This window comes from Panthera pardus, unplaced genomic scaffold, assembly GCF_024362965.1.
Source record: "Panthera pardus isolate Hobbes unplaced genomic scaffold, ASM2436296v1 HiC_scaffold_11, whole genome shotgun sequence".
Lineage (NCBI taxonomy): Eukaryota > Metazoa > Chordata > Mammalia > Carnivora > Felidae > Panthera > Panthera pardus.
In genome coordinates this window covers 26,393,886-26,421,819 of record NW_026526666.1, presented here as the reverse complement: position 1 = coordinate 26,421,819, position 27,934 = coordinate 26,393,886, and the positions used below count along the sequence as shown (strand labels likewise).

Genomic DNA, 27,934 nt, shown 5'->3' with positions numbered 1-27,934 from the left:
GGGGAGAGTTTCAGAAGAAATAGCTGGGATATTACCTCTGGGGAAGAAAACTAGCAGTGGGGAAAGCAAATTGCTATCTTTCCTGGTTAGCTTCATGCTATTTGACTTAAGATAGTTCACGTATTACTCTGGGGCACCTGGGTGGCTCTGTCAGTTAAGTGTCTGACTCTTGATTTTGGCTCACGTCACGATCTCACAGTCATGAGGTTGAGCCCCATGTCTGCTGGAGAGCCTGCTTAAGATTCTCTCTCTCCCTCTGCCCTTCCCCTGCACATGCTCGCTCTCTCGCTCTCCCCCCAAAAAATATTTGATATATTACTTTGATAAAAATAAAATGCATGATGACTGATTTAAGCACTGTTTCTTTATTAAAGAGTTCCACTGTCTTTTTTGCTTTGTGTCTAATTTTGAAATAAGGTTTTTCTTTATCTCAGGGTTCCCAATATCTCATTTGAGCCTGCACTCAGGGTAAGGAGTAAATATAGCCAGAATGTAATCAGCTCTGTCATTCATTTAAGCAGTAAGAGAGCTGACGAGTTCATACAAGCACCATCAAGTATCAGGATATGGCAACCTGTAAAATTTCTCTTTTACAACCATTTGCTTGAAGAGGGGTCAAGGGAGAGCCATAAAGATGTGGCTGGGGATGTGATAGAAGGAACTAGGACCGTGCAATTTGGAGAAGGGACGCTTGAGGCATGACGTCATCATCACTTTCAAATACACAAAAGATGGTTTCCAGCTGCTCTCGATTCACTGAGAAGGAAGTGAGGGAAATGGGCTAACAGATGAGCCTGTAGAATTTAGCTAGGAGACAGATTTCCTAATCCTAACAGGAGTTGATGAGGACAGCTACAGAATCCTGTTCTTCATAATAAAGACAATTTCCTTTTTCCGTAGAATTGGAAACATGAGCCTTGCAGGGATCTTGCTGCAAGAAACATCAGGAAAAGAGGGTCTCTTCAGGGACCACACTGTGCTCCTTTGCTTGGGACCCATTTACATTGGAGGCCATCCCTCCCATTCATGTCCGTCCTTGTCCAGGAGCCTTGGCACAAAATTCATTTCCCATCCTATTGAAGAGTTCGCACCACGAGGCTGCATCTAAGTAGAGCTCAGACTTGCCTCTAGCGCCCTGAAGTTGCTTCAATGCCAAGTGGCTTGGCCTTCTGCTCTGTTGTCCGCAGGACTGGTAGTTGCAGTACAGTGCTTGTGTATCATGACCCGAAGCTGCTACAGGACTTGGGTGGATGGGACCATTAGCCCTCTGCCCAGCGACTTGAGTTGCTGCTGTGTGCTGGGGCACTGGCTCCCTTGCATGGGGCCGGGCACCTTTCGCACTCAGGACAGCCACAAGTTTAAAAGAAGGGAGAAGCAGCACATCCTGGAGTCCCCTACTCTCTCCTGCTACCCAGGTCTTTCTCATGCCACGCCCCCAGAATTGGGGTGGCGGGGGCTCCACATGGAGCAGGCTCTAAAGACGGAAGGTAGGCCTGACAGGAGGCCCCAGCTTCCTCGTGGCTCGCTGCTGGGTGGCCCAATACGCCCAGCACTGCATTGCCACCATTGCCATTCCACAAGCCAGTGCTCCAAATACAATGAAATTCAGAGATAAGTATTATTGTAAGTCCCACCAGATACACTCTGTTACTCCTCCTGGGGACAGGCTTTGCTGGTTGTAAAGGAGACAGAGACAAAGGCCCCAGGCAGAAATACAGCAGGGAGAGATAACAGGGTGATGTTACCTTTGAACATGGAGAAAGTCTAAGAAGAGAATGTGGGAGCCTCAAAGACACTCCACTCATTTAACCCTTTTCTGTAGGGTCGTTTCTAATTTGGGGGTGGGGGGTGGGGGCAGGTCTTGAATGACTCCTGGCTCCACGAGCCGGCCTAAGTGTAAAGGGCCGCCTTTTAAAGTTGTCTCTCTCATCACATGATAACCCAGCTTCTGGAACTTCTGCATCTTCTTCCAACCAAGCCCCGGAGATCCTGGCATGATAGCCAGGATGTGTCATGGACCACAGCAGTCACTCCACCTGAAATGGTTAATCTCGTCCCCACTAAACCCTCTCAGCAAGATGATGCTGAACCCCAGACTTCAAAACCTGGGGGACCAGACTCCAAAGCCTCCATTCACAGTGGCCTACGCATCATTTGTTTCCCCACCAGATGGAAAGCAGGTGTTGTCCTCTTGTCCCTGCACCCTCTCTCGAGCACGATAACGAGTTCTGAGGCACATAAATCTCCTAAATGGAAAAGTAAACATTCTTCCTTAAAAAAAAAAAAAAAAAAACTGAGGAAAGGGAAAAAATGTGTCAGATTTTCCTGGCCTGTATTAGTCTCCTAGTTTATCAGATCAAAATGAATTCGTATCAGCAATAGCTTCCTTGGTATTTCCTATTTTCAGTAATATTGAATTGAAACACACATCACCCTTTTTGTGGGATGATTGGATTACAGTTCCTCCGCTCCCAGTATTACTTTTCACGTTCTCTTTTCCTTCCTGGATGATTTCAGTAACAGCAAAATACAGTCATTGCCAACACTTGAGACATTTCTGGCCGTATTCCTTTTCTCCCTCAAAACCTAGGCTGTTGTCAAAACCTTAATTCATCGTGACTTATTAGCAACCGGAGCAAGTTGTAGAATAATCCATTATGAAGAAACCAAGCTTCACTTGGAATCCGCGAGGTGGCTTCTCGGAAAGAGCCTCATTTTCTAGAACTGGCACCAGCGGGAATTCAGAGGGTCAGGGGAGGGGTTGCACCAGCCCTCCCTCCTTTGTTTTATCTTTCAGGTTTGGGGTAGAGTGAAGGCTGTGCCCGTTCTGTTCATTTTCAGTTTTTTCTCCCCCCCGCCCCAGCCCCTGCCTGTGAAACTGACTTTTGCATTCTTGTTTGCTGTGTCATGACAAGTTCCACAAATGATTCACACTGAAGTGACCTTTAAAGAGCAGAGCAGAAATCAGCTGGATTTTAGGAGCCTAGAGCTGTGCAGAAGCCAGAATTTTCTATCCCTTAACATTAAGCTGGAGCTCACTGGTATCTCTGTGGCTGCCTTTCCTGGTCATGTGATTCTGGTGGTGATTTTAATCACTAAGCTAATGCTGGCAGTATTTACACATGTAATTGAAACCTTGGAAATTATTATATCATCAAGCTTCTGAAAATGAGATTTATAGGGTGACTTAAAGAATTGGTGGAGGGGGAGGTGTTGTAAAGAGGGAAATGTTTATTTTAACTCATCAGTACTTTTTTTTTTTTTTTTTTTAATTTTCTGTTCTGTTTGTTTGTAGCATTGAGTGCCATGAAAAGGAGTCAGTCCAAGAAAGAATTTAACCTTAGCTACCAAGGAGTATAAAAGTTTTGCCAAATGCTTATTGCATTACTGCTTTATAAATGTTAGTACCACTGATGATTTGAACCAGAGAGAAGTTTTAAATGGTGTTTTTTAAATGTCGCCTTTTTTCCCCTTGTTCCCAGAAATAAAAATGACCCTCCTGATCGCCCAATCCTTTGGTCTCTCTCCATTCTTTTCTGCTACCATCAAGGAACAGCCATAAAAGGGTCATTTTTAATCACTGTGGCAAGGATTCCAAGAACCATTCTCAAGTACATTTACAACACTCTGAAAGACAAGGTAAGGCAGCTCAGTCATGCATATTGCACGGGGTGTTTGACTTGCAGAAAAGTTAGTCACTGGAAAACTACAGCAGGTCCCTGGACAGGAATGTGAACCTGTGACAGTGGCCATTCAGCAGGCTCCAGTGTTCTTGAGCTCCCATCCCTTACCCGGCCCCTAGCAACCTTTTGGTCCCCAGCCTCTGTTTTGTTTATGGTTTTGTTTGTTGGGGTTTTTTTGCCAACAAACTGGCAGAGGTGGGGTGGGGAGGGAGTCCTGCCTTAGCTGGTTTTCCTTCTCACATAAATGCTGAACAAATGGGAGGAATTTTCAGATGAAATTCACACACTTTTTTGTGGGCATGCTTTTTGTTTAAATATTAAATATTTGTATATATATTAGTATATATATATTAAATATATTAAATATATATTAAATATATTATTTAAACACGTTTAAATATATTAACTATTAAACATACTAAATATACTATTTGAATATATTTAAATATATTAAATATTAAATATCATGCTTTTTGTTTGAATAAGAAAAAATACTACAAGATAGGAATAACATTTGTTTCTGTTTTAATGCTAAAATATTCCTTACTCCTTTGTTTTTTAGAGGTGCCATGGGAAGTGACCTGTGTGTTTGAGGGACAGAGGGAGCTTTAATGAGTGAGTGAGTGTAAGAGAGAATGTGTGTGTGTGTGTGTGAGAGAGTTGTGAGAGAATGTAAGAGAGAATGTGAGAGAGCATGTGTGAGTGTGTCAGAGTGTGTAAGAGAGTTGTGAAAGAATATAAGAGAGAGGATATGTGTGTGAGAGAGTCTGTGTGTGAGAGAACACATGTGTGAGAATATGTGTGAGAGAATGTGTGTGGGAAAGAGTTGTGAGAAAATGTGTGTAAGAGTGTGTGAGAGTGCTTAAGAGAGTGTGTGAGAGAGCTGTGTGAGTGTGTCAGAGTGTGTGTGTGAGAGAGTTGTGAGAGAATGTGTGTTAAGAGTGTGTGAGAGAGCTGTGTGTGGGAGAGAGAGAGGGAGAGAGAGAGAAAACGTCCTAAAGAATGAGAAATGGACAAGTTGACCTAAATCTCAGCTCAAAAGACCGAAAACTGTAGGGCTTTTGTGCCTGGGGGTTTTTCTCCTCCCTGGTTTGTATTTCCATGCACATTTGGTTATGAATGCCAGTGGCAACCAGAACACCAGGAAAACAGCTGTTCTCATGGTATTTCTGGCCAAACAAGGGAGGGTTGGACTTTTCCCAACTTTTCCGTTCTCACACAATGTTAATCTCTCCCCATCCCCACCTCCGTGCTTGTGACTTGGTCAGAGTTTCACAAGTTTACCTAATTCTAACCTTTTGGGTATAACTATGTTCCTTGGTAAATTAGGGAGATTTTTTATTATATTTTAAATTGTTTGATATTTTTAAGTCCCTAATCAAGACTTAAGATTAGCTTATCAATAAGGAATAATTGGTTGAATTTCACATAAAATTATCTAGCTTCCTCATCATGAAGTGCACGTTAAGAAGCTGCCCTGATCATAGAGTATTTTCTTGTATTTCTATTGAAAGATTACATTGTAGATACTACTTATGTACCCAAATTAAAAAAGAATCAAGTCTGGGGTGCCTGGGTGGCTCAGTCGGTTGACTACCCGACTCTTGATTTTGGCTCAGGTCATGATCTCATGGTTAGTGGGTTGGAACCCCCGGTTGGGCTCTGTGCTGACAGCTCAGAGCCTGCTTGGGATTATCTTTCCCCCTCTCTCTCTGCCCCTGCCCCCCCCCACCTCAAAAATAAATAAACTTTAAAAAATAGAAAATAAGTGTAACTTTTTGGGAATCCTATAGTGAGGTTTTCAGGGCTAAATTTCAAGTGATAAAAATATATATGCGTTTTGGTCACTTGAAGAGGCATTCCAATTGCAAGCCAAATCTAACTACTCTGGTTCCTGCATTTTCCAATTGATCCCTCAATCTCAAGAAGGATTTTTTTGAAGAACAAAATAGTTTTTTTTAATTTTAAACATATTTATTGTATGCATCAGCAATAGATAATCACAGATTATTGAGCAGTAGGGGACCTTACCATCCTTCCTAGAGCTAGACACCTTAAACTCTGGGGCAGCAGCCTTCCCTAAATGTAAAAGAGAAGTCAGTGAATTGGCCACTTTGGCAAAGGTCTGAAGATTATTTATCACTCCTGAGATCCCAAAAGGATCAATGGGCCAAACTCCCCTCAAGTGATGTCACTACTGTAGAAATGTGTCCTGTCTTAGGTTAAAAAGATACACTTTTCCTCAGCAGTACAGCTCCGTACTGTGTCTACAATTTAAACACTTCACACAGCCACTGTGTGATCTTCCCTACGTGAAATGGCTCATTCACAACCACAGCCAGGCTGAAAAATATCCAGATAAAGTTTCATCCAATTGAATTAACACTGGGACAAGAAAATGTCCATATAAGGTTGAGTGACTCCTGGGGTCCTCAGAGAGCACTATTTCAGGATTGTTTACAGGGATTTTTTTTTTTAATCTGGGAAGTGGGTGGGACACATTGAATTACCCCTCCTCCATGAGTTTTATTAAATTATTCACCCTTGAGTTATACACATGTCCAAATTATATTTCAGAGGACTAATTTGTGCCTTGAAATTTAGCCCTGAAAGTCTCAGTATAGGACTTTTTTTTTTTTGCAGAAAAACTTGATTCTTTTTCTTTTTTTTTTTTTTTTTTTAATGGGCACATAACTAGTATTTACAATGCATGGTTTTATTGTCTTTGGACATGAATTTTTCGTGAATACAAACTGGTTTGAAAAAGCAAAGTTTAATTGATGGCACTCGGGAAGACGCAAAGAGATTTTTTTGTTTCTTACTAGAACCAGAAGGCTTAGTTTACCTTTGCTAGTAAATATAAACTAACCCATATCCATTTTTGCTGAGGTCAACAGCAATCACAACAAGGTAAGCCCACAGGAGAGACACTTCATTCATCAGTGATAATAATGGTAATAATTAGTAGCATATGTAGAATAGAAGGACTTCTCCCACACTGAGAGAAAATTGCTACCGTGCTTCCCCAGGTGCATAAATCTCAAATAGAAACATACTGTGTGTCTGCAGAAACTGCCTGCTTGCTTCTTTCCTGTGTTTCTGACTCTGTTCATTTGGTTTTGATCCCGGTCCCACCAGCATAATGCATGGTCGACGTACATGTTCAGATGCTGCTTCTGCTGTTTCTGGTGTCTTGACAAATGCCTATGTCATCTCAACCAGGTACGCACCCTACCACATATCCCGGGGACACACAGAGGAGCCCTCGAGTGGACTCCATCTCTTAGGTCAGGGGTTAGCAAATTTTTCTGTAAAAGGCCAGACTGTATAAATATTTTAGGCTTTCGGGCCATTCGGTCTTGGTTGCCACTACTCAATTCTGCCGTGGTAGTAGGAAGGCAGCCATAGACAATATACAAATGAATGGGTATGACTGCGTTCCAAAAAACTTTATTCATGGACACTGAAATGTGAATTTCATGTAATTTTCACATGTCAAGAAATGTTATTCTTCTTTTGATTTTTTTTTCAACAGTTTTGAAAATATGAAAGTTATTCTTGAAAGCAGGCTGTCTGATGGATCTGGTTCCTGGGCTGTAGATTATAGATCGTTACCTTAGAATCTTAGGTCATTAAAGCCATTCTTCACGTTCTGAAAGAGATGTGTTTCTCTTCTCAGAAATAAAAAGGGGAGGAGCCTTTAGAAATTCCAGCATAATGAGTATGTGTCAACTGAGAGCTAATTTTCAATGTCTTCTTCAAGAACTATAATTTTCCTAAAATAGGAAAAGAATTGCCTCTCTGATTTTTATATATTTCACCAGCTTTTCCCTTTTAAGCTATAAATATTCCTTTAAAAATCAGAAAAGTTATATACTGCAATTGTTTGAATTTCAATTTTTTTTCTCGAGTCTTTCAAATTGATGGAAATTTAAATATATGTTATGTTTTTCTGTAGATAATTTAGGAAATTAATAGCCCTTAGATTTACACAAAGCAGTATTTTTCTAAGTCAGCAGACTGTTTTATAATTTAAAAGTCCACAGAAATCTCACTTAGCAAAGTATTCCTTAATACTGCCCCTCTTCCCAATAAATATAACAGCAGAACTAAAGGGACTAATTAATTAGACCATCCATGTTTAATGTCTTATTACAAGTGGTATTGAGAATACCTTTCATTGTTCAGGGGAAAGTGTAGTCTTCTTATAGTAAAGCTCTATTTTTAAGGCTCTTAAGAATCTTAGAGTTCATCTTAGATTGTATTTAATTTTCATTTGGTTTGCTTTCAGCCAGCATGTATAAAACACAGTAAAATATGAAACAGCACCTTTCAGAATGGTGGGTTGTATAGCAAGTGAAACCAAATCCTGTGAATGTCTTGTCATGGATGTAATATTCCAGCCTCCCTCTTCCTAGAACTGTGTGCACATATCCCGACACTGACTTACTCTGCAAAGATTTTGAGATGCGTTATAAAAATATACCAATTGTAATAAAATATATATACATGAAAATCCAGGCTAAGAAACATATAAACCAGAAAGACAAAAGCAATGGGACCATTGATATGCAGATATCTATGTTGTCCACATGGTCCTACAAGGCCTCTCACTGTATATGTAAATTCATGTTCTTTCCCTGTCCCTCCTTCACTCATGGAAGCCTAGGGGCTCCTTGTGGATGCTGTAGGAACCAGCACTTCGGGAGAGGAGGGCAAGGGCTCAGGAGGAAGAAAGGTGGGCTCGGTCCCATACCTGCACTACCTTACCCTGCCTTCCAAACAGAACTTATCTGAGCCAGGAGTGGGATTCCGCTGAAGGTTTCATTTGAGGACAGGGCTCTACTGCTAAGATACATTTGTGAACCACTGTCCTGTATTATGTTTATGTTTATTTCCTCTGCCTTGTTATCCTAAGGGACCTATGTTCTGCATTCTGAAATTTCACCACCTCATATTAACCCGATACCCTTTCTCTTGGGAGTTCAAAATGTTCCCAAGATCATAAGTAGCACCGGTGTTAGCCACACTGTAGTTACCATTATGAAGGTGAGGGACCCTGTAACAGATGTACAATGACAGTGATTGTCTGAGTCACGAAAAAGCTCAACTAGCCTTGATCCCGTTCTTGGTGAATCAGTGTTGCAAACAAGGATAGATCCTTCAGATTCTGATCACGGTGCTGGTGCAGTAGGCCTTGGCCTAAACCAGCTGTCAGAACATCGTTCACTTGGGGTGGCTCCTACGGGACCAGGCAGGTCCAGCTAACACAGTCATTGCTGGGAGGCCTGAGATTTAGGAGATGGAGAAAAAGGAGGCAGCATGGAGAAGGAAGAGGAAGAATTGATGTGAATACTGATAGAGAGGGAACCTATCAAACCTCTGGTCTGAATCAACTACCGAGGGGTGCCTGGGTGGCTCACTTGGTTAAGCATCCGACTCTTGATTTTGGCTCAAGTCATGATCTCATGGTTCATGAGACTGAGCCCTGACTCAGGCTCTGCATTGACAGGGCAGAGCCTGCTTGGGATTCTCTCTCTTTGTCTCTCTCTGCCCCTCCTCCACTTTCTCTCTCTCTCTTTCTTTCTTTCTCTGCCTCTCCCCTACTCTCTCACTCTTGAAATAGATAAACTTTTAAAAAAATAAATCAACAACTAGAAAGCAGAGTAAAATAAAGATTTTAAGAATAAAGATAGTTACTGTACAATGGTGGTCAGAGTTGTTGTAATCTCCTTAGGCAGGAGACGAAGGAAAGGGAGGCTAAAGTGAGAAAGAATTTAGATTTGCCTTTTGAAAAATATCCTGGCACTGTCATGAGCTACCAGAATATTTCTCTGGAGAGCTGAGACCTATTTTATTTGCTTTGTTTTGTGCAGTCAGAGCTGGGAAATGCTAAAAGAGAATGAGCCCCATTTGTTTGCATCAGAACCCAGATACTCTTCTTTACTTAACATCAAGGAGCTGGTTGTGTTCCACCACTGCTGCTCAGAAGCCCAATCCATTTTCACCAGCCCCGGGAGGGTGGCAGGTGGTAGTTGCTGCATTTTATAGACACCCAGCCTGTGGCTGGGCGGTAATTCACTTGCACACTGGGAGATGAAACCCCACATCTCATCGTTTCTCATTACTTGTCTCTCTGTGTCGTAAATGCCAAATATGTGCATACCTGAAAAAATGACACGTGTGCGCTTCGCCCGTTTATTTATCCAACAACTTATCTGCTTGTTTGTGGTGTATTCGAACCACTTGAACCCCAGCATCAAGGGGAAGGGGACTGTGGTGAAAGAACCAATATACAGCAAAGCCAGGCCTTCCAGGAGCTGACAAGCTAGTTTGAGGGACGGGGAAACAGTACGAGGCATTTGCATGAGATCTTTACATAACTGTGCGGAGAAGTGCGTGTTGAAGTGTTACAATGGGGACGATGGAAGTTGAGGAAAGGAGAATCTCGGTGGTTAGGAGAGGTGTCACAGAAGACGTCGCGTTTGCCATAGAGCACAGAGCACCCGCTGGAGGTCAGCGGCTAGTAACAGCAGCAAGAGCAGTGGGCTTTTAGCACTCACTCTGCTGCCAGCTGTAAGCTAAGTAATCTTCCTGCATTCATGTCCATTGTTGTTCGTTTTCACCACAGCCCTCTGAGATAGTATCTCCAATGTATAGATAAGGAAACTAAGGCTTGAGAGGGCATATAGCTAGTAGAAGTAGGATTTAAATCCATATCTATTTTGTCTCTGGGACCCAAGCCCTTAACCACCATGCATTTTTTTTAAGTTTATTTATTTATTTTGAGAAAGAGTGATAGAGCGAACAGGGGAGGGGCAGAGAGAGAGAGAGAGAGGGAGGGAGGGAGAGAGAATGAATCCCAAGCAGGCTCTGCATTGTCAACACAGAGCCCGGCGCGGGGCTCGAACTCATAAACCGTGAGGTCACGACCTGAGCCAAAACCAAGAGTTGGACACTTAACCAACGGAGCCACCCAGGTGCCCTGCCACTGTGGGCTTTTAAACAAGAGGACGGAGTCACAGCTCCTGTCTGTGGTAGATCTCTCCGGTGCCTGTCCAAGCCAGGGTCCAAACCAGTCAGTTTTCTGGCAGTTGAGCAGATCGTTTATAGGGCAGATTTTGGTGGAGGACAAGAAAAATTGAAAAGGGTGAAGGATGAATCATGCAGTTATAGATCCAGAACTTGTCAGGGCCCACCTCCTCCCCTCTGACAAGTCGAGTGTCAAAGTTTCTGAGAGGATGGACTGGCTGTTCTCAGAGATTTCAGCGGAGCAGATCCTGTAGCCTCCCCCTCCCTTCCAGCACTTTCCAGGAGCCTGACTGAGAAGTTCCCCTGTGGGGCTCTGCAAGCTAACCCAATGGCAGACATACCTCTTATTTCTTATGGTGTCCACACACAGTTCCTTATGGAAATGTGTCTCTGAGTGCACATCTCTTGTCCATTGATGACACGAATGTCTATCCCAGCTCTGATGGTAGTTTTAGATCAGTGTTCCTCTAAGTTTGAAACCTACTGGTAGGCCACAAGACTTTTCCTGATGTTTGCAACCAGACATGAACATTCCAGAATGTTCTGTCTTCAATTCTTGTAGGCAAATGGCAAAATTTCATGGGTTTTCCTTGTCGCATACAACAAAGAGCTATTAACCAATCAGCCAAGTACATAGTGTGTTACTAAAGCTTTACTAAAGTGTGCTATTTATGAACTAAAATTGATGTTTTACTTCATTTCCTGAGGACGCAAATTGATAATTCTGTCAAGATGTCAGGCTGCCAAAGCTGTGCCTGGCAACGCTGCCAAGCTTGTGAATGTGCTCGCACAGTTGGGCGTCAGCAAAGTGGGGAAAGAACACTTTGCGGTGGGTGTACCGCCAGAGTCACTCCGGGTTGGCTGTCCTGTTCAACTGTAGTTCTTCCTGCCTTAACTAACATTTTACTCTGTGGACTACTTGGCTCTTGTTTAACGTGTGTCTTTTTGTCACGTTGAGCATTGCATTCCTCTTTGATCCTTTGTTCTTCCAGCAGAAGTGGGAAAGGGGGTGCAGGAAGTGAGCTGTGGGCTCTGGGCAAACCATCTGAGGATGACTCTTCCCACTCCGTGTCCTGGAAGGAGCTCCTGGGTAAAGCAACCCCTAGTCAGATGTCGCAGCAACTGCCTTCTGCCTACCTTGTGGCGCTGGGGTGAATCCCTCCACCTTCCTGAGCTTCCATGGAATGAGGGGCTCAGTTTATGTGACCCCAAGGTGTTCATATCGCTTTCTGACCGTGTGGTGGTCACACCGCCCCATCGCAGAGTGGGGAAAATTTGAACCGCATGTTTCTCTGTCAGATTCCAAACAACAGGCTTGGTTTTTTTCACATTGTACTTTTCATCCATGGTGAGGACTTGCCCTGGGATCCCAAAGATCAGTGAGCCACAGTTTATGTGGTCCCGATCTCCAGCCTCAGAGTCTCGTGGAGTACACCAAACACGTCGGGGGCCATGTGGCTGCATCCTCTCCTGGCAGTTCCCCTGGACCACTGCTACGCAGGGATAACAGCAAGTACGCAAAATGACTGGTGACAACATACTGATGTTGTCATACTGACGCCATGAGACGCCAATCACCTCTTTGTCATTCTCACGAGTGGAGAGCACAGTACCGCCCGGCAGCTTTCACGTCCCTCCTTTCCTGCCGTGGGCCATCGTGCAGGTAGCTGGCTGACTGATGGATCTCTGCTGAATCTCCTGTTCGCCTTAATGCAGGCCATAAAGCCACAGCCTACCGTCCCTGGGCATCTGTCTAGATAGGAGAGACTAAGTTGATCAGAAATGCCTGTGGCTTCCTGTCTTCCCGAGTAACAGATATACCAGCCCGAAAAGCCCCAGATAATCCTGTCCAGTCCGGGGCAGAGAAAAACTTGCTGCTGCCCGGAAAACACACGCATCTCTCCCTTCCCTACTTCATAGCCCACCCCCACACCCCACACTGCCTGCCAGTCCCTTTCTTTCAGTGCACATAATGTTGGTCTCTGTCTTCCAAGCCTTTGGCAGGCTTGATTTTGTAATATCTCAAAGCCTTCTCTCCCCACTGCTGACTTTCCCTGCATTAGCTTGGTTTCAATGAGCCTCTTTCTCATAGTCCATCAATAGCAAAGGCACTCGGTGACCCGTCCATGTCAGGTTCTGGTTCATCCCAAGCCAACTGGCAGATCTCCAGTGACTCCTCTCCTCTCTCCCCAGGGCATCATGTACATCTCATGGAAAAAAAAACAGTGATGAATATTGTGCAATTTCTCTAGCTAAATTATGAAAATGATGTAAAGGGTCTTAAAAGGACACAGTGCTTTTGGTAGCGGACATTGCCATAATAGGTAGCATCATCCCAGAGCGTCCAGACAGCCATTCCCTCAGTGACAGCGGTTCTGGATCCTGCCACTCCCCAGCTATTCTGGGGCAGCCAGCTGATGGTGAGGGCCCTCAGAGGTGCCCCCAAGTGTGCGTGTTTTAGGAAGAAGCTAACATGTGTGTCAATATGATCGTTTACATTAAAGCCCATTTATAGACCATGGTAATCCTCACAGCCCAGCTGTTTGGTGGCAAATGCTGCTACCCTGGCTTTAGATAGAAAGGAATCGAGACACCTATTTGTCAGGGGCCCCAGACTGTCTGGGGGAAAACGAACTGTATCCTCACGTTGCCTGGTGCATGGCTCTGAACCCGCTGTGCTTAGGGCCATGGCTGTATGTGCCTTCCTTGGGAACAGCCTCTCTGGAGCCCAGCTCCCACCTGCTGTGGGTGTGACAAGAGTCACGGCTCAGGAGGGTGAGGCCCCAAAGCCCTCTTCCCCAAGTGGGCCGTAGCAGCTTCTCCTGTTTTGGAGGTAAGGCCCAGTGAACAGCTGCCATCTTAGGTTGGACTCTGAAGTCCTTCCTGACTTGAAATTCTTCTGTCTTCTCAGAGAGGCAATTAATATTTGTTGAGTGAATGCATCACCATGGGGTAGGGAGGGTAGGCTGTGCATGCAGCCCTCAGCTAATCAGAAAACCCTCCAGAGAGGCAGCTGTTAGGCATTATTACTTTGGCTCTCCATGGGGTGTAACTCCTGGAGACAAGAATACCTCCACTTACTGGGCACTTGCATTGTGCCAAGCACTGTGCTAACTACATGTATTAACCATCTCCATCTCACAAATAATCCTGTGAGGAAGGTATGATTATCCTTTTTTGTTTGTTTTTGTTTTAAATAGATGATGCAGTCAGGTTCGTACAAGTTAAGCAGCAGCCTGCTCTAGGATAGGAAGAAAGTAACAGAGCTGAGTGTTGAAGTTTTGGAGACCTATTAAATCCTTGTCCAAGTTCTGAACAACTGAGAGACACAAGAGTTAAGCAGGTGAGGATTAAAAATATCACCTTGAGAGGCGCCTGGCTGGCTCAGTTGGTGGAGAGTGTGACTCTTGATCTCAGGGTTGTGAGTTTGAGCCCCTTGTTGGGTATAGAGATTTCTTAAAAAAAAAAAAAAAAAGTCTTTTAAAAAATGCCTTAAAACATTAAAAAAAAAATCACCATGAGTACCTAAGAAGTGTGTCAGAAAATGTATTGTAGGAACAGTTTATTAATGTCTCATTCCTGAAACAGACCAACTCACCCTCTCCCAGGCCCAGCCAATGATGTAGACCTGCCTCTGGGTTCTCCTCTGTAAGCTTACCGCTGAGGAGCTAAGAAGGTGCTCTCTCAGTGACAGGTGGATCCCAAAGAGAAGGACAAAGGGCTGAGCCAGCCTGAGGTCTCCTCCTACCCCTCAAAATTGTCTTAAGTCAGCCTCCCCTTCAGGGAGCACATGAGAGGTAATATCCTAAAGGAGGTCTCTGGCCATGGAAACACAAATACAAGGTTACCCCACACCAGGATTCAAACCCAGGTCTCCCTCAGTCCATTAGGGCATTTCTTCCACAGGGTAGGAATCCAGACCCTAGAATTCTGGAGATCATGGCACACCCTCACCTCATGATAGCAGAGTCTGGGGTCCAGTGGGCTTCAGAGCCTCAACCGGGGCCATCGCTTTTTATCCTCTTCTCTGCCTCGTATCATTTTCTCTCTCTGCCTCACAAACATCATTGACACACTGGGGACAGACAGGTATGCCACATTACACAATGTGAGCTGCCCTAGCTTACCTTTTAAGCAGAACCATATGTAAATCTCCTCCATTCCTTGGGCACCATGGAAGTCAGTCTCATGCTCCTGAGCAAAACGGTGGGGAACATTTGGATCCTGAAATGGGTGGGATCTCCCTTCTTATTAATGGTTCCAAGCTCTCAGATTCCTTCTCCAAGCCTCTTCTCTTCTCACACTTTAGTCCCTTTTTCTGGAAGACATTTATCCATATCTGATGAGAGCTCCTTCTTCCTCCCCCCCTTTTCCCCCTCCCTGGGTCTGGACCATATACCCATTTCCCAGCAGTTTGATAAAGTAGAAAGAAGGCAGGCAGGTCTGGGCTCTTCCACTTATTGTGTGACATTGGACAGGTTGTTTAACTTTTCAGCCTCAGTTTTCCTACACATAAAGCAAAATTCTTAAAGAATTTTTTAAATTTTATTTTAGAGAGATCTAGGGGGTAGAGGGGCAGAGGGAGGGAGGGAGGGAGGGAGGGAGGGAGGGAGGGAGAGAGAGAGAGAGAGAGAGAGAGAAAGAGAATCCTAAGCAGACTCAACGCTCAGCGCAGAGCCTGACATGAGGCTTGATCCCACAACCCTGGGATCATGATCTGAGCCAAAACCAAGAGTCAGACACTCAACCAACTCAGCCACCCAGGCTCCCAAGCAAAATTCTTAAACCTATCTCATAGGCAGTGAGAAGGTCAGCCCAGCGAATACATATAAATATGATAGCATGGTGTCTGGCTCAGTACATGCTCCATAAGTGTTAGTTTCTTTTGTGAGGGGAAGGGGGGGATTTGCTTACTTTAGTTGATTTATTCACTCATCAAATACTGGGAGTCTTCCATGTGCCAAATTGGGTAGAACAATGCCTATCTCCCAGGATTATATATAAATAAATAATGTTTGGAGCGCTCTTAGTTTTGTGCTTGACGTGTAGAGGCAGGTATTGACTAAATGGAAGTCACTATCATGGTTATCAGCCCACTAAGTGAAGAGCTCTGCTTCTGTCCTGTGCATTTAGAGTGGAGCTACTGGGGTTATTCATGAAGCCTGCTCAGAAGTGTATCAGCATCCATAGAGAATTCTCAAAATACACCTTTCTCTTCCCCACCCACCCTCAGCCATAACCACTGCACTAATGACTTGCTGGAGGCAGTCGAACTAGGAGTGGTGCTGCCAGTCCCCACGGTCCAGAATAATGCCCAGGTTTCCCTCTCACGAAGGGTGACAGTGATGGAAATCAACATTCACATCCAAACCCGTGATCAGACCACCAGAAAGGACTGTAGCCTGAAGTTAAGGACACATGCCCTGCACAGCAATGCACTTGGCCCCTCTTTTCCTTACCTAGAACTCATTTTCTGGCTCTTCACACCCATTTTCAGCAGTCCAGAGCCACTGTGTCACTTCCTACCAAGGGCAGCTGGGACTTTTTCCAACAACACTGGTTCAAAGGGCATCGGACCCAAGGAATTACCATGTGCTTCACTGTAAGTCTCTTTTCACAAGTCAGAGCAACCATGAAGCAACCCCTTAATGTCCTTCGTACCTTCTTATCATGGCATGCTCTAACCACACTCAGGAAATATGCTGAGGGAGATGGCCCGTGTTTTTAACTTTGGTTTATGAAAATTACCTTTGAAGTTAGCAAAATGCAGTTTCCTCATAAGTAAGCAGGTGACACATGAAAATACTGCTCTGAACAGCACCTGATATGGGGCTGTGGCAGCTGCAGACAGACTATGTTCTTCTCATCCGCAAGCTTGTGTCTGCTGCGGGTGCCACGCTTGCTGGGCCACCGAGGCTGGGCCTGCCGTCATCTGTGATTCAGGGCCAGGAGTGGGGCTGAGTTGGGGAAGGCAGTTCAGAATGGAAGATGGAGCTTAGTTCTCAGCATTACCCTAAGTGCTTAAGAAATGTAAACGTTATTTAACCCATCCTGTAGGTGACGGGGATTAAGGAGCACATTTGTTGTGATGAGCACCGGCTGTTCTAAGGAAGTGTAGAATCACTATATTGTACACCTGAAACTAATATTACATTGTATATTAACTGGGATTTAAATAAAATTTTTTAAAAATGTAAGATGATAGATTAAGTTTCAACATTTCCCAAATTCATTTAGCATGGGAAATGAAATTAATCCATGAAGTAGCTCCTACCCCAAGTCTAATCTTCCCCATGATGGAAAGCAGGTTTCTTCATGTCATTTCTCTCTGAGACTGCTTCTGGAACAGCTATTGTCAAAAGGCTCAGACCGCCCACCTCGGAACTTGTGCCTTCCCCTCCATACCCTTCTAAGCAAGACCGTGACTGTGAGGACGTTCCTCTCCTGTCATCCCCCAGTCTTCTTTGTCCTAGACACTGAGACTAGTTTGGGAGGAAGGAGTGATTGGTGGCCAGGGACTAAAGGATGTATTTGTAGACAACAACCTGAAAGATGCGCATCATAGTGGTTGAGGAAATAAAGGCCCCTTCGATGCCCCAGTCGCTGATTCATGTTCTGCTGCAGGCTGGAATCTGACAGTGCTTTGGGCCCCCCGACTTCCGTGTGTCATCCTTGCCTGACTTCATATGGGTGTGAATCTCAATCACAAAGTCAGGTGTGTAGAAAATACTGTATCGTGTCTCTTAACCTAATTTCTGACTTGAGCTCCATTACACTGGACTGGAAGTAAATTTCAGCTGTTACTCTTGGGCTATCCCCCCATGGGCTTTTAGGAGATTTCAGGTGTCCCCAAGTATTAGTACACATGGGTTACCCTTAGACATCCACCTTTCCTCTTCATGGCATCCCATCTTCAGGCTTTGTTTTGGGGAGCAGGAATCTTTTGCAAGTCTCCTCATGGTCCTGTCTGCCTGGATGCGTAGTGGTCAGATAACCAACCTTCCTGCTTTGTGTGAGACGGTTCAGGTTTTAGCCCTGAAAGCCTGTGTCTCTGGAAGCCCTTCGCTCCTGGCAAACCCAGACCCTAGGAGTGAGCACTTCCTGTTAGAGTCTTGCCTCTTCTTCATGCTCTGCTGAGAAAAAGGAGACCTAGTGTCCCGGGTCAGGACCCACAGATCTCTTTTCCCTCTTTCCTTCAGCCCAGGGGAGTCTCATCTTCTAATCTAGGGGTGGAAGAAGACCTACACGCTCACCTATGGCTCCGAGACGTTTAGTTCATATCGAGAATCCCCTTCCTTCACCTTCTCCACTGGTAGGTAAGAGCTAAAGAGCTTAAAATTTTGGAAAGCAAAAGCTAGTAAGAGTTGCCAACTGGGTGTCCTCATGCCCCCAGCCCTCAATTGCCCCCTAATCTCACGTAAGGGAATGAGTGCACAGCCTGAGTCCTCCTGGAGTGGGGGGCGTGGAGAAGAGGAAAAGGAGAAAGTACACAGGGAAAAGAAACAGGCCAAGAGAGCAGAGGAAGAGGAAGCCGCCACACCTGTATTTGCGGTCGCTGGACACTCCTTCCATTTACAGTGTCGTCTCTATAGATGGTTGAGGAGCAAGGTCTGAAACTAGAAGGGGAAACAAGGGATCTGGGTTCAGTTTGCTTCCTTATCTAGGTGGGGCTAGACGGTTCCTAAAAGTTTTGGCAGGTGGATCCAGGCTTTGACAGTTCGTCGAGTGGGTTCCTCTTCACCCTCCTTTTGCCTTTTACAGAAAGCCTCAGTTGGCGTCGGGTTGGGGCGGGGCAGCGAGGAGCATTTGCTATACTTGCATTCATCCGGGCAGTGAGACAGCTGAGGCCAAATGCCTTCATCAGGACGCATCTCAGTGGGGGCAGGGAAAGGCACTCGGGGTCTGTCTGCTGTGCCTGTGTCTTGCCTCCATCAAGGTGGCAACAAAGAAGCTTGGTGAGGTCCCAAGAACACGAGGCTGCTGACCTGGCTCAGTGCCCTGCCGCTAGCCCCGACCTTGTCTGTGGATGGAAGGGTGATTGAATACGAGGGTCTGAACTTTCTCAGTACCAGCCCTGGCTTCATGCCGCCCTCACACAGCTTTAGTGTCTGCTAAGACTAGCAGGGAGGCAATAAAGAAAGCAGAAATTCCGGCTCAAAAGAGCTACCCTTTCTCGTTAGAGCTGCACTAACCAACACCTCAGGCGGACTTCCAGGGAAACTGCTTTCTGAGAAGTGGCCATGGACAGAGGATGCTAATGTGGAAGGGCTGATAGTCTTTCGAAGCTTCAGAAGGAAAAGATCTGTAATTACAGTCAGTGTCTTTAAGCAAATGCATTTTTCTTAAGAGTTTTTGTGCTGCAAGCTGGGCTGAGCTATGGTACAAACCAGTAATCATTCTCTGCAAGCAGTGACCTTTCCATTGAGCACCAGGCTCTCTGTCACCAGGCCTTTCCATGCAGGTCAGTCTTTGCCTTAGCAGCCCCAAGCCCACCAAAAACGTGTTCGTGAAGGGACAGACACTTGCCTTAAAATTATCTGCCCAAACCGTGCAGTATATGAAAACATGTAAACATTCCCATTTCTGCACTCTATCTCCTCTTGGTGTTTCCACGGTCCTGCGCTTCAGATCAGAGATGCGTGACATTCTTTTATGGTTCTAGAGAACCAGTCTTCTAAAGTCTATAGATAATAGCCATTTATTGAGTTTTTACGGTATGCCAGGAGCCATGGTAGACAGTCTACATGCAGTCTGAATTTATCCTCTCGGGGATGCTCCGTATCAGGTGGTGTTACCCTCTTTGTACAAACGAGAAAGCTGAGGCCTACCCAGAGGTTGAAGAGCTTATCTAGGGTGATGGCACTACGATGTGGTGATCCGTAGGACTGCAGTTCTGTACCTTAGTGGCTTCATGGTGCTGCCTGGAGTTGCTTGTCAAGGAGAAGGGTAAAGGGGAGAGGAAACCAGTGGTCTCCACTAAAAGGGACAGCCCATCTATTTAATCTCTATCTACTAAAGCCTGAAGTCAAAAAAACAGAACGAGCATTTCCCATTTCATGGATCCACAAGTTGCATCTTGCCTTATGGAAGATCAAGCCTCCCTTCTGCCTTAGTCATTCCCTCCACTGAATATGCACGGGTCAAAGGAGATAAATGGACAGGAGAGCCCTTTGTGATGGTCAAGGGCATATTGGACCAAGGCAGCACTTCCTTCAAAGCTCTGTATCCTGGACACGCCTCATCAATTTTAATGAAATTGTTGTTCTGGTGGGTTTGCTTTGCAGAGTGCCAATGACAGGTCAGGTTCAGCAAGATGCGGGTGACTGATTTGGCTTTTTCTGGATTTGTGGGAAGAAGGGGCATTGCCTGTGAAGACCTAATCCATGTTTGTCACCTATATCTGGTCACTTGACCTGTTGAGATTTCCATTTCCTCATCAGTAAAATAAGAGGATGATCCTGGGTGATGTCTGGGGTGCCTTTTAATCCTAACATTCTACCGAAAGAACAAAGGTAACAAACATCTGAGTTTGGGTTTTGTGTGAGGAAATATTATTTAGAAAACATTCTTGGGTTGCCAAAAGCAAACCTTTATCATTCAACAAACGTTAGCTTCACAGAGAGAGTTGGGTCTCTGGAAGAGCATCTGGGCAGAAGGAACAGCATTAGAGGGATCGGGAGGGGCCCTGCAGACACTGTAAAGAATAACAATGAAACTCACTAAAATCAGGAGGTGGGACAAAGTGTGCGGGGGACTCTCATCTTCCTTTTTTTTTTTTTTTTTTTTAGAAATTACTCTCTAGGGAGTCAGAATCTCCTTAAGCCTCTATCTTTATTCTTTTTTTTTTAAATTATTGAAGTCTGGTTGACACATGGTGTTATGTTAGTTTCAGGTGTACCCCATAGTGATTGCACAGCTCTGTGGTATCCTGTGCTCCCACAAGTGCAATTACTATCTGACACCACACGCCCTATTAAAGTACCATCGGGGCGCCTGGGTGGCTCAGTCGGTTGAGCGTCCGACTTCAGCTCAGGTCATGATCTCGCGGTCCGTGAGTTCGAGCCCCACTTCCGGCTCTGGGCTGATGGCTCAGAGCCTGGAGCCTGCTTCCGATTCTGTGTCTCCCTCTCTCTCTGCCCCTCCCCCGTTCATACTCTGTCTCTCTCTGTCTCAAAAATAAATAAATGTTAAAAAAAAATAATAATTAATAAATAAATAAATAAATAAATATAAAGTACCATTGAGTCTATTCCCTATGCTGTGCCTTTCATCCCCATGACTTATTCCCTAACTGAAGTCTGTGTCTCCCACTCCCCCTCACCCATTTTGCCCCCCTCCCCCTCTGGCACCCATCAGTTCTCTGTATTTTCGGTCTGTTTCTGCTCTTTGTTTTGTTCTTTAGATTCCATATATAAGTGAAATCATATGCATTTCTTTGTTTGACTTATTTCACTCAGCATAATACCCTCTAGGTCCATCCATGTCACAAATGGAAAAGATTGCATTATTTTTTTTTGTAACTGAGTAACATTTCATGATGTATATATGCTACACCTCCTTTACCCATTTATCTGTTGATGAACACTTGGATTGCTTCCGTGTCTTGGCTATTATAAATAATGCTGCAGTAAACATAGGGGCACATCGATCTCTCCAAATTAGTGTTTTCGTCTTCTTTAGGTGAATATGTAATAGTGGAATAACTGGATAATGTGATATTTCTGTTTTTAATTTTTTGAGAAACCTCCATACTGTTTTCCACAGTGGCTGCACCAATTTATGTTCCTTCCCACCACCAGTACACAAGGGTTCTTTTTTCTTCACATCCTTGCCAATACTTATTTCTTGTCTTTTTGATTCCAGCCATTCTGACAGGGGTGAGGTGATACCTCATTGTGGTTTTGATTTGTATTTCCCTGATGATGAGTATTGTTGAGCATCTTTTCACATGTCTGTTGGCCATCTGGATGTCTTTGGGAAAATGTGTATTCAGGTCCTCTGCCCATTTTTTAATTGACTGATTTGGTTTTTTGTGTGTGTTGACTTAGTATAAGTTATTTATATATTTTGAATACTATCCCCCTACTAGATATAGCATTTGCAAATATCTTCTCCCATTCAGTAGGTTTCCTTTTGTTGTTGATAGTTTCCTTTGCTGTGCAAAAGCTTTTTATTTTTCGTGTAGTCTCAATAGATTATGTTTGCTTTTTGTTTCCCTTACCTTCAGAGACATGTCTAGAAACATGTTGCCGAGGCCAATGTCAAAGAGATTACTGCCTCTTTCTGCTAGGAGTTTTATGGTTTCAGGTCTCACATTTAGGTCTTTAATCCATTTTGAGTTTAGCTTTGTGTGTAAGAAAATGCTACAGTTTCAGTCTTTTGCACAGAACTCTCTAGTTTTCCCAGCGCCATTTATTGAAGAGTCTGTCTTTTCCCAGTTAAATATTGTTGCCTCCTTTGTTGTAGATGAATTGACCATACAAGTGTGGGTTATTTCTGGGCTCTCTGTTCTGTCCATGTGTCTATTTTGTGCCAGTACCATACTGATTTTATTATTATAGCTTTGTAGTGTATATTGAAATCTAGAATTGTGATACCTCCAGCTTTGTTCTTTCTCAAGATTGCTTTGGCTATTTGGGGTCTCTTGTGGTTCCATGGACATTTTAGTATTATATGTTCTAGTTCTGTGAAAAATATTATTGGTATTTTAATAGGGATTGTATTGAATTTGTAGATTGCTTTGGGCATTATGGACATTTTAACAATATTGATTCTTCCATTTCATGGTTGTGGTATGTCTTTCCATTTGTTTCTGTGTCTATAGTTTTTTCCATCAGTGTTTTATAATTTTCTAAAATCAGGTCTTTCACTTCCTCAGCTAAGTTTATTCTTAGATATTTTATTTATTTTGGTACAAGTGTAAATGGAATTGTTTTCTTAATTTCTCTGTCTGCTACTTTGTTATTAGTATATAGAAATGAAACAGATTTCTATATACTAATTTTGTATCCTGAAACTTTACTGAATTTATTTATTCTACTAGTTTTTTGGTGGAGTCTTAAAAGCTTTCTGTGTACAGTATTATGTCATCTGCAAATAGTGACAGTTTACTTCTTCCTTACTAATTTGGATGCCTTTTCTTTTTCTTGTCTGTTTGCTGTCGCTAGGACTTACTTCCAGTCCTTTGTGGTTTTTTCCCCAGTACTTTATTGAAAGAAGTGGTAAGAGTGGACATCCCTGTCTTGTTCCTGATTTTAGAGGGGAAGCTGTCAGTTTTTCACCATCAAGTATGCTACTAGCTGTGGGTTTTCATATATGGCTTTTATTAGGTTGAGGTATATTCCCTCTAAACCCATTTTCTTTGTTGTTGGTGTTGTTGTTGTTTTAAATTTTTTAAAATTTTTTAATATGAAATTTATTGTCAAATTGGTTTCCATACAACACCCAGAGCTCATCTCAACAGGTGCCCTCCTCAATGCCCATCACCCACTTTCCCCTCCTTTCCACCCCCCCATCAACCCTCAGTCTATTCTCAGTTTTTAAGAGTCTCTTATGGTCTAAACCCATTTTAGATGAGAGTTTTTATCATGAACAAATGTTGAATTTTGTCGAATACTTTTTCTGCATCTATTGAGATGATCATATTTTTTTTTACCTTGATGTTGTTAATGTAGCATATGATATTGATTGATTTGTGGATATTTGAACCATCCTTATAACCCTGGAATAAACCCCACTTGGTTGTGATAAATGATCCTTTTAAGTATTGTTGAATGCAGTTTGCTATTATTTTGTTGATCATTTTTTGTTCAACAGGGATCTTGGCCTGTGGTTTTCTTTTTGTGTGTGGTGTCTTTGTCTGGTTTTGGTATCAGGGTAATGCTGGCCTCATAGGACTTATTTGAGAGCTTTCCTTCCTCTTATTTTTTGGAACACTTTGAGAAGAATTGGTATTAACTCATCTTTAAATGTTTGGTGAAATTCACCTGTGATTCCATCTGGTCCTGGATTTTTGTTTGTTGGTGGTTTTTGATTAGCAATTCAATTGTGTTACTATTAATTGATCTTTTCAGATCTTCTGGTTTTTTCCTGGTTCACTTTTGGAAGATTGCATGTTTCTAGGAATTTATCCATTTCTTCTAGGTTGTCTAATTTGTTGGTTTGTAATTTTTCATGGTAGTCTCTTAAAATCCTTTGTATTTCTGTGGCATCAGCTCTTTTATTTCTGATTTTATCTATTTGGGTCATCTTTTTTTCATGATGTAAAAGTTTATCAATTTTGTTTATCTTTTCAAAGAACCAGCTCTTGGTTGCATTGGTCTTTTCTATTTTTTTAAATCTCTATTTTATTTGATAAGATGTTTATTATTTCCTTCCTTCTGCTAACTTTGGGTTTTGTTCTTTTTCTAGTCCCTTTAGAACTAGAACCTGTAAGGTTTGGTTGGGGTTTTTTTGAGATTTTTCTTGTTTCTTGAGGTCGGCCTATACCACTATGAACTTCCCTGTTAGAACTGTTACTGATGTATCCCAGAGATTTTGGACTGTTGTGTTTTCATTTTTATTTGTCTTTACATATTTTTAATGTTTTGGGGTAGGGTTTTTTGTTTGTTTTGTTTTTTGTTTTTGTTTTATTTTGGTTTTTTTTGAGAGAAAGAGACAGAACACAAGCTGCGGAGGGGCAGAGAGAGAGGGAGACAGAATCTGAAGCAGGCTCCAGGCTCTGAGGTGTTAGCACAGAAACTGACACAGGGCTCGAACTTACAAACTGCTAGATTATAGCCTGAGCCGAAGTTGGACACTTCACCAACTGAGCCACCCAGGCACTCCGTCTTAATATATTTTTAAATTTCCTCTTTGACTTCTTCATTGACTCATTGGTTGTTTAATAGCATGTTGTTTAGCCTCCATGTGTTTGTGTTTTTTCCAGTTTTTTCTTGTAATTGATTTCTAATTTCATACTGTTGTGGTCCAAAAAGATGCATGATATGATTTCAGTCTTTTTAAATCTGTTGAGATTGGTTTGGTGGCCTAACGTGTGATCTGTCCTGGAGAATGTTCCACGTATACTTGAAAAGAATATTCTGTTGGTTTTGGATGGAATGTTCTGTATATATCTCTTAAGTCCATCTGGTTTACTGTGTCAATCACACTGTTTCCTTAATGATTTTCTGCCTGAATATCTATCCACTGATGTAAGTGGGATGTTAAAGTCACTACTATTATCGTATTACTGTCAGTTTCTCCCTTTATGTCTATTAATATCTGCTTTATATATCTAGGTGCTCCGACATTGAATACATAGATAGTCATGATTGTTAAATCCTCCTGTTGGATTGATCCCTTTATCATCATGTAATGCCCTTTTTCATTTCTTGTTACAGCCCGTGTTTTAAAGTCTATTTTGTCTGATACAAGTATTGCTATCCTAGTTTTTTTTTTTTTTTCCTCTTCCATTTGCATGGCAGATCTTTTCCTATCCTTTCACTTTGAGTCTGTATATGTCTAGGTCTGAAGTGAGTCTCTTGTAGGCAGTATATAGATAAATCTTAGTTTTTAATCCATTGTGCCACCCTATGACTTTTGATTGGAACATTTAGACCACTTACATTTAAACTTATTATTGACTTGTTGCCATTTTGTTGTTTTTGTAGTTCTTCTCTGTTTCTTTTTCTCTGACTCTCGTTATGATTGATCACTTTCAGTAGTGTTACGTGTGGTTTTCTTTCTCTTTATTTTGTGTGTATCTATTATAGGGTTTGTAGTTACCATGAAGTTCATATATAACATCCTAAGTATAAAGCAGTCTATACTAAGTTGATGGACACTTAAGTTCAAACACATTCTAAAAGAACTTTTTTTTTTACTCCTCCCCTATATTTTATGTATATGTTGTCCTATTTTACATCTTTTTGTTCTGCGAGTCCTCTTACTAATTTCTTTAGGTATAATTGATTTTACTACTTTTGTCTTATAACTTTCATGTTAGCTTTATAAATGATTGCTCTACTCCATTTACTATATGTTTGCTTTTTTAAAAAGTGTTCGAGAGAGAAAAAACTGAGTGGGGGAAGGGCAGAGAGAGAAAGGGAGAGTGAATCCCAAGCAGGCTCCATACTCAGGGTAGAGCCAGACATGGGGCTTGATCTCACAATTGTAAGATCATGGGGGCGCCTGGGTGGCTCAGTCGGTTGAGCTTCCAACTTTGGCTCAGGTCATGATCTCACAGCCTGTGAGTTCAAGCCCCGCGTCAGGCTCTGTGCTGACAGCTAAGAGCCTGGAGCCTGTTTCAGATTCTGTGTCTCCCTCTCTCTCTGACCTTCCCCCGTTCATGCTTTGTCTCTCTGTGTCTCAAAAATAAACAAACATTAAAAAAAATAAAAACAAAAAAACAAAAACCAATTGTAAGATCATGACCTGAGCTGAAACAAGAGTCAGACACTTAACCGACTCAGCCATCCAGATGCCCCTGTTTGTTTTTACCAGTGAAACTTTTTCCTTTTGTAACTGCCTTACTTCTAGCTGTGGCCTTATTGTTCTCCACTTAAAGGAGTTCCTTCAGTGTTTCTTGTAAGGCCAGTTGTGTGGTGATTAACTCATTTAACTTTTCTTTGTCTGGAAAACTCTCTATTTCTCCTTCACTTTTGAATGATAACCTTGCTGAGTAGAGTATTCTTGGTTGTACGTTTTTTTCCTTCCAGCTCTTTGAATATATCATGCCACTCCCTTCTAGCATGCATAGTTTTTGCTAAACATCAATGGATAGTCTTATGGGTTTCTCTTGTGTGTTACTAATTGCTTCTCTATTGCTGTTTTTAAAATTCGCTCTTTATCCTTAACTTTTGACAATTATGTGTCATGGTGTGGATCTCCCTGGGTTCCTCTTGTTTGGAACTCTCTGTGCTTCCTGGATGTTTTTTTTCTACCCCAGGTTAGGGAAGTAGTCAGCCATTATATCTTCAAATGAGTTTTCTGCCCCTTTCTATCTCTTGTCTCCTTCTGGGACCCCTATAATGTTTATTTACTTGAAGTTGTCCAAGAGATCCCTTAGTCTGTCCTCATTTTTTTTTTTTTTTAATTTTTTTTTAACGTTTATTTATTTTTGAGACAGCGAGAGACAAAGCATGAACGGGGGAGGGTCAGAGAGAGGGAGACACAGAATCTGAAACAGGCTCCAGGCTCTGAGCCATCAGCACAGAGCCTGACGCGGGGCTCGAACTCACGGACCGTGAGATCGTGACCTGAGCCGAAGTCGGCCGCTTAACTGACTGAGCCACCCAGGCGCCCCTGTCCTCATTTTTAATATTCTTTTTCCTTTTTGCTATTCAGGTTGGACGCCTCCCACTCTAATCTGTCTTCCAGATCACTGACCATTCTTCCATATCTTCTAATCTACTGTTGATACCCTCTAGTGTGTTTTTTACTTCAGTTATCATATTTTTCAACTCTGATTGGTTCTTTTTTATGTTTTCCATCTTTTTGTTGAAGTTTTTACTGAGTTCTTCCACTCTTCTCTCCAGTCTGGTGAGCATCTTTATGACCATTACTTTGAACTCTTTATCAGGTAGATTGATTATCTCCATTTTATTTAGTTCTTTTTCTGAGTTGTTTTTTTTTTTCCTTTCATTTGGAGCATGTTTGTCTGTCTCCTCAGTTTGCTTGACTTTCTATTTGTGTTTCTATGAATTAGGCAGAACAGCTACTTCTCCTAAATTTGGAAGAATGGTCTTGTGTATGGTGATCCCCTGGGGTGAAAGAGCACCCATCTTTCACCACCAGTGTTGCCTAAACTTAAGATACGGTGTTAAATAAACAAATAAAAACAGTAAGTGATCTTTTAACATTTTTAATGCTGAGTTTAGAAAGATTCTTTTAGAAACCTAAGGCTAATTTATGAAGATACATTTGCCTAAAATTCAAATATTCCTTTACTTCCAGTTTAGTTTCATTTTCTTCTGGTGAAGTGAAATTAACATTAGTATTTTTATTTAAAATAACATAGGAAAGGGTGTCTGATTGGCTCAGTCAGTGGAGCATGTGACTCTTGATCTCAGGGTTGTGAGTTTGAGCCCCATGTTGAGCATGGAGATTACTTAAAAATAAAATCTTTAGGGGTGCCTGGGTGGCTCAGTCAGTTAAGCATCTGATTTCAGCTCAGGTCATGATCTCACAGTTTGTGGGTTCAAACCCTGCATCAGGTTCTGTGCTGACAGAACAGAGCC

The 27,934-nt window shown here is 42.8% G+C and overlaps 1 protein-coding gene across 5 annotated transcripts in view; it reads left to right on the top strand.

Moving 5' to 3' along the window:
• The window catches only part of SLC44A3 (solute carrier family 44 member 3), a 116,243-nt gene that overhangs the window by 65,327 nt on the left and 22,982 nt on the right, over nt 1-27,934 (top strand). For all 5 annotated transcript variants that reach the window (XR_008418537.1, XR_008418532.1, XM_053892156.1 and 2 more), the window contains exons 11-12: nt 3,483-3,639; nt 6,822-6,905. Coding sequence is in view for 3 of the 5 variants with exons in the window: in XM_053892156.1 (XP_053748131.1) it covers nt 3,483-3,639; nt 6,822-6,905 (241 nt within the window). In the remaining 2 variants the exon portion in view is untranslated. The remainder of the gene's footprint in view (nt 1-3,482; nt 3,640-6,821; nt 6,906-27,934) is intronic.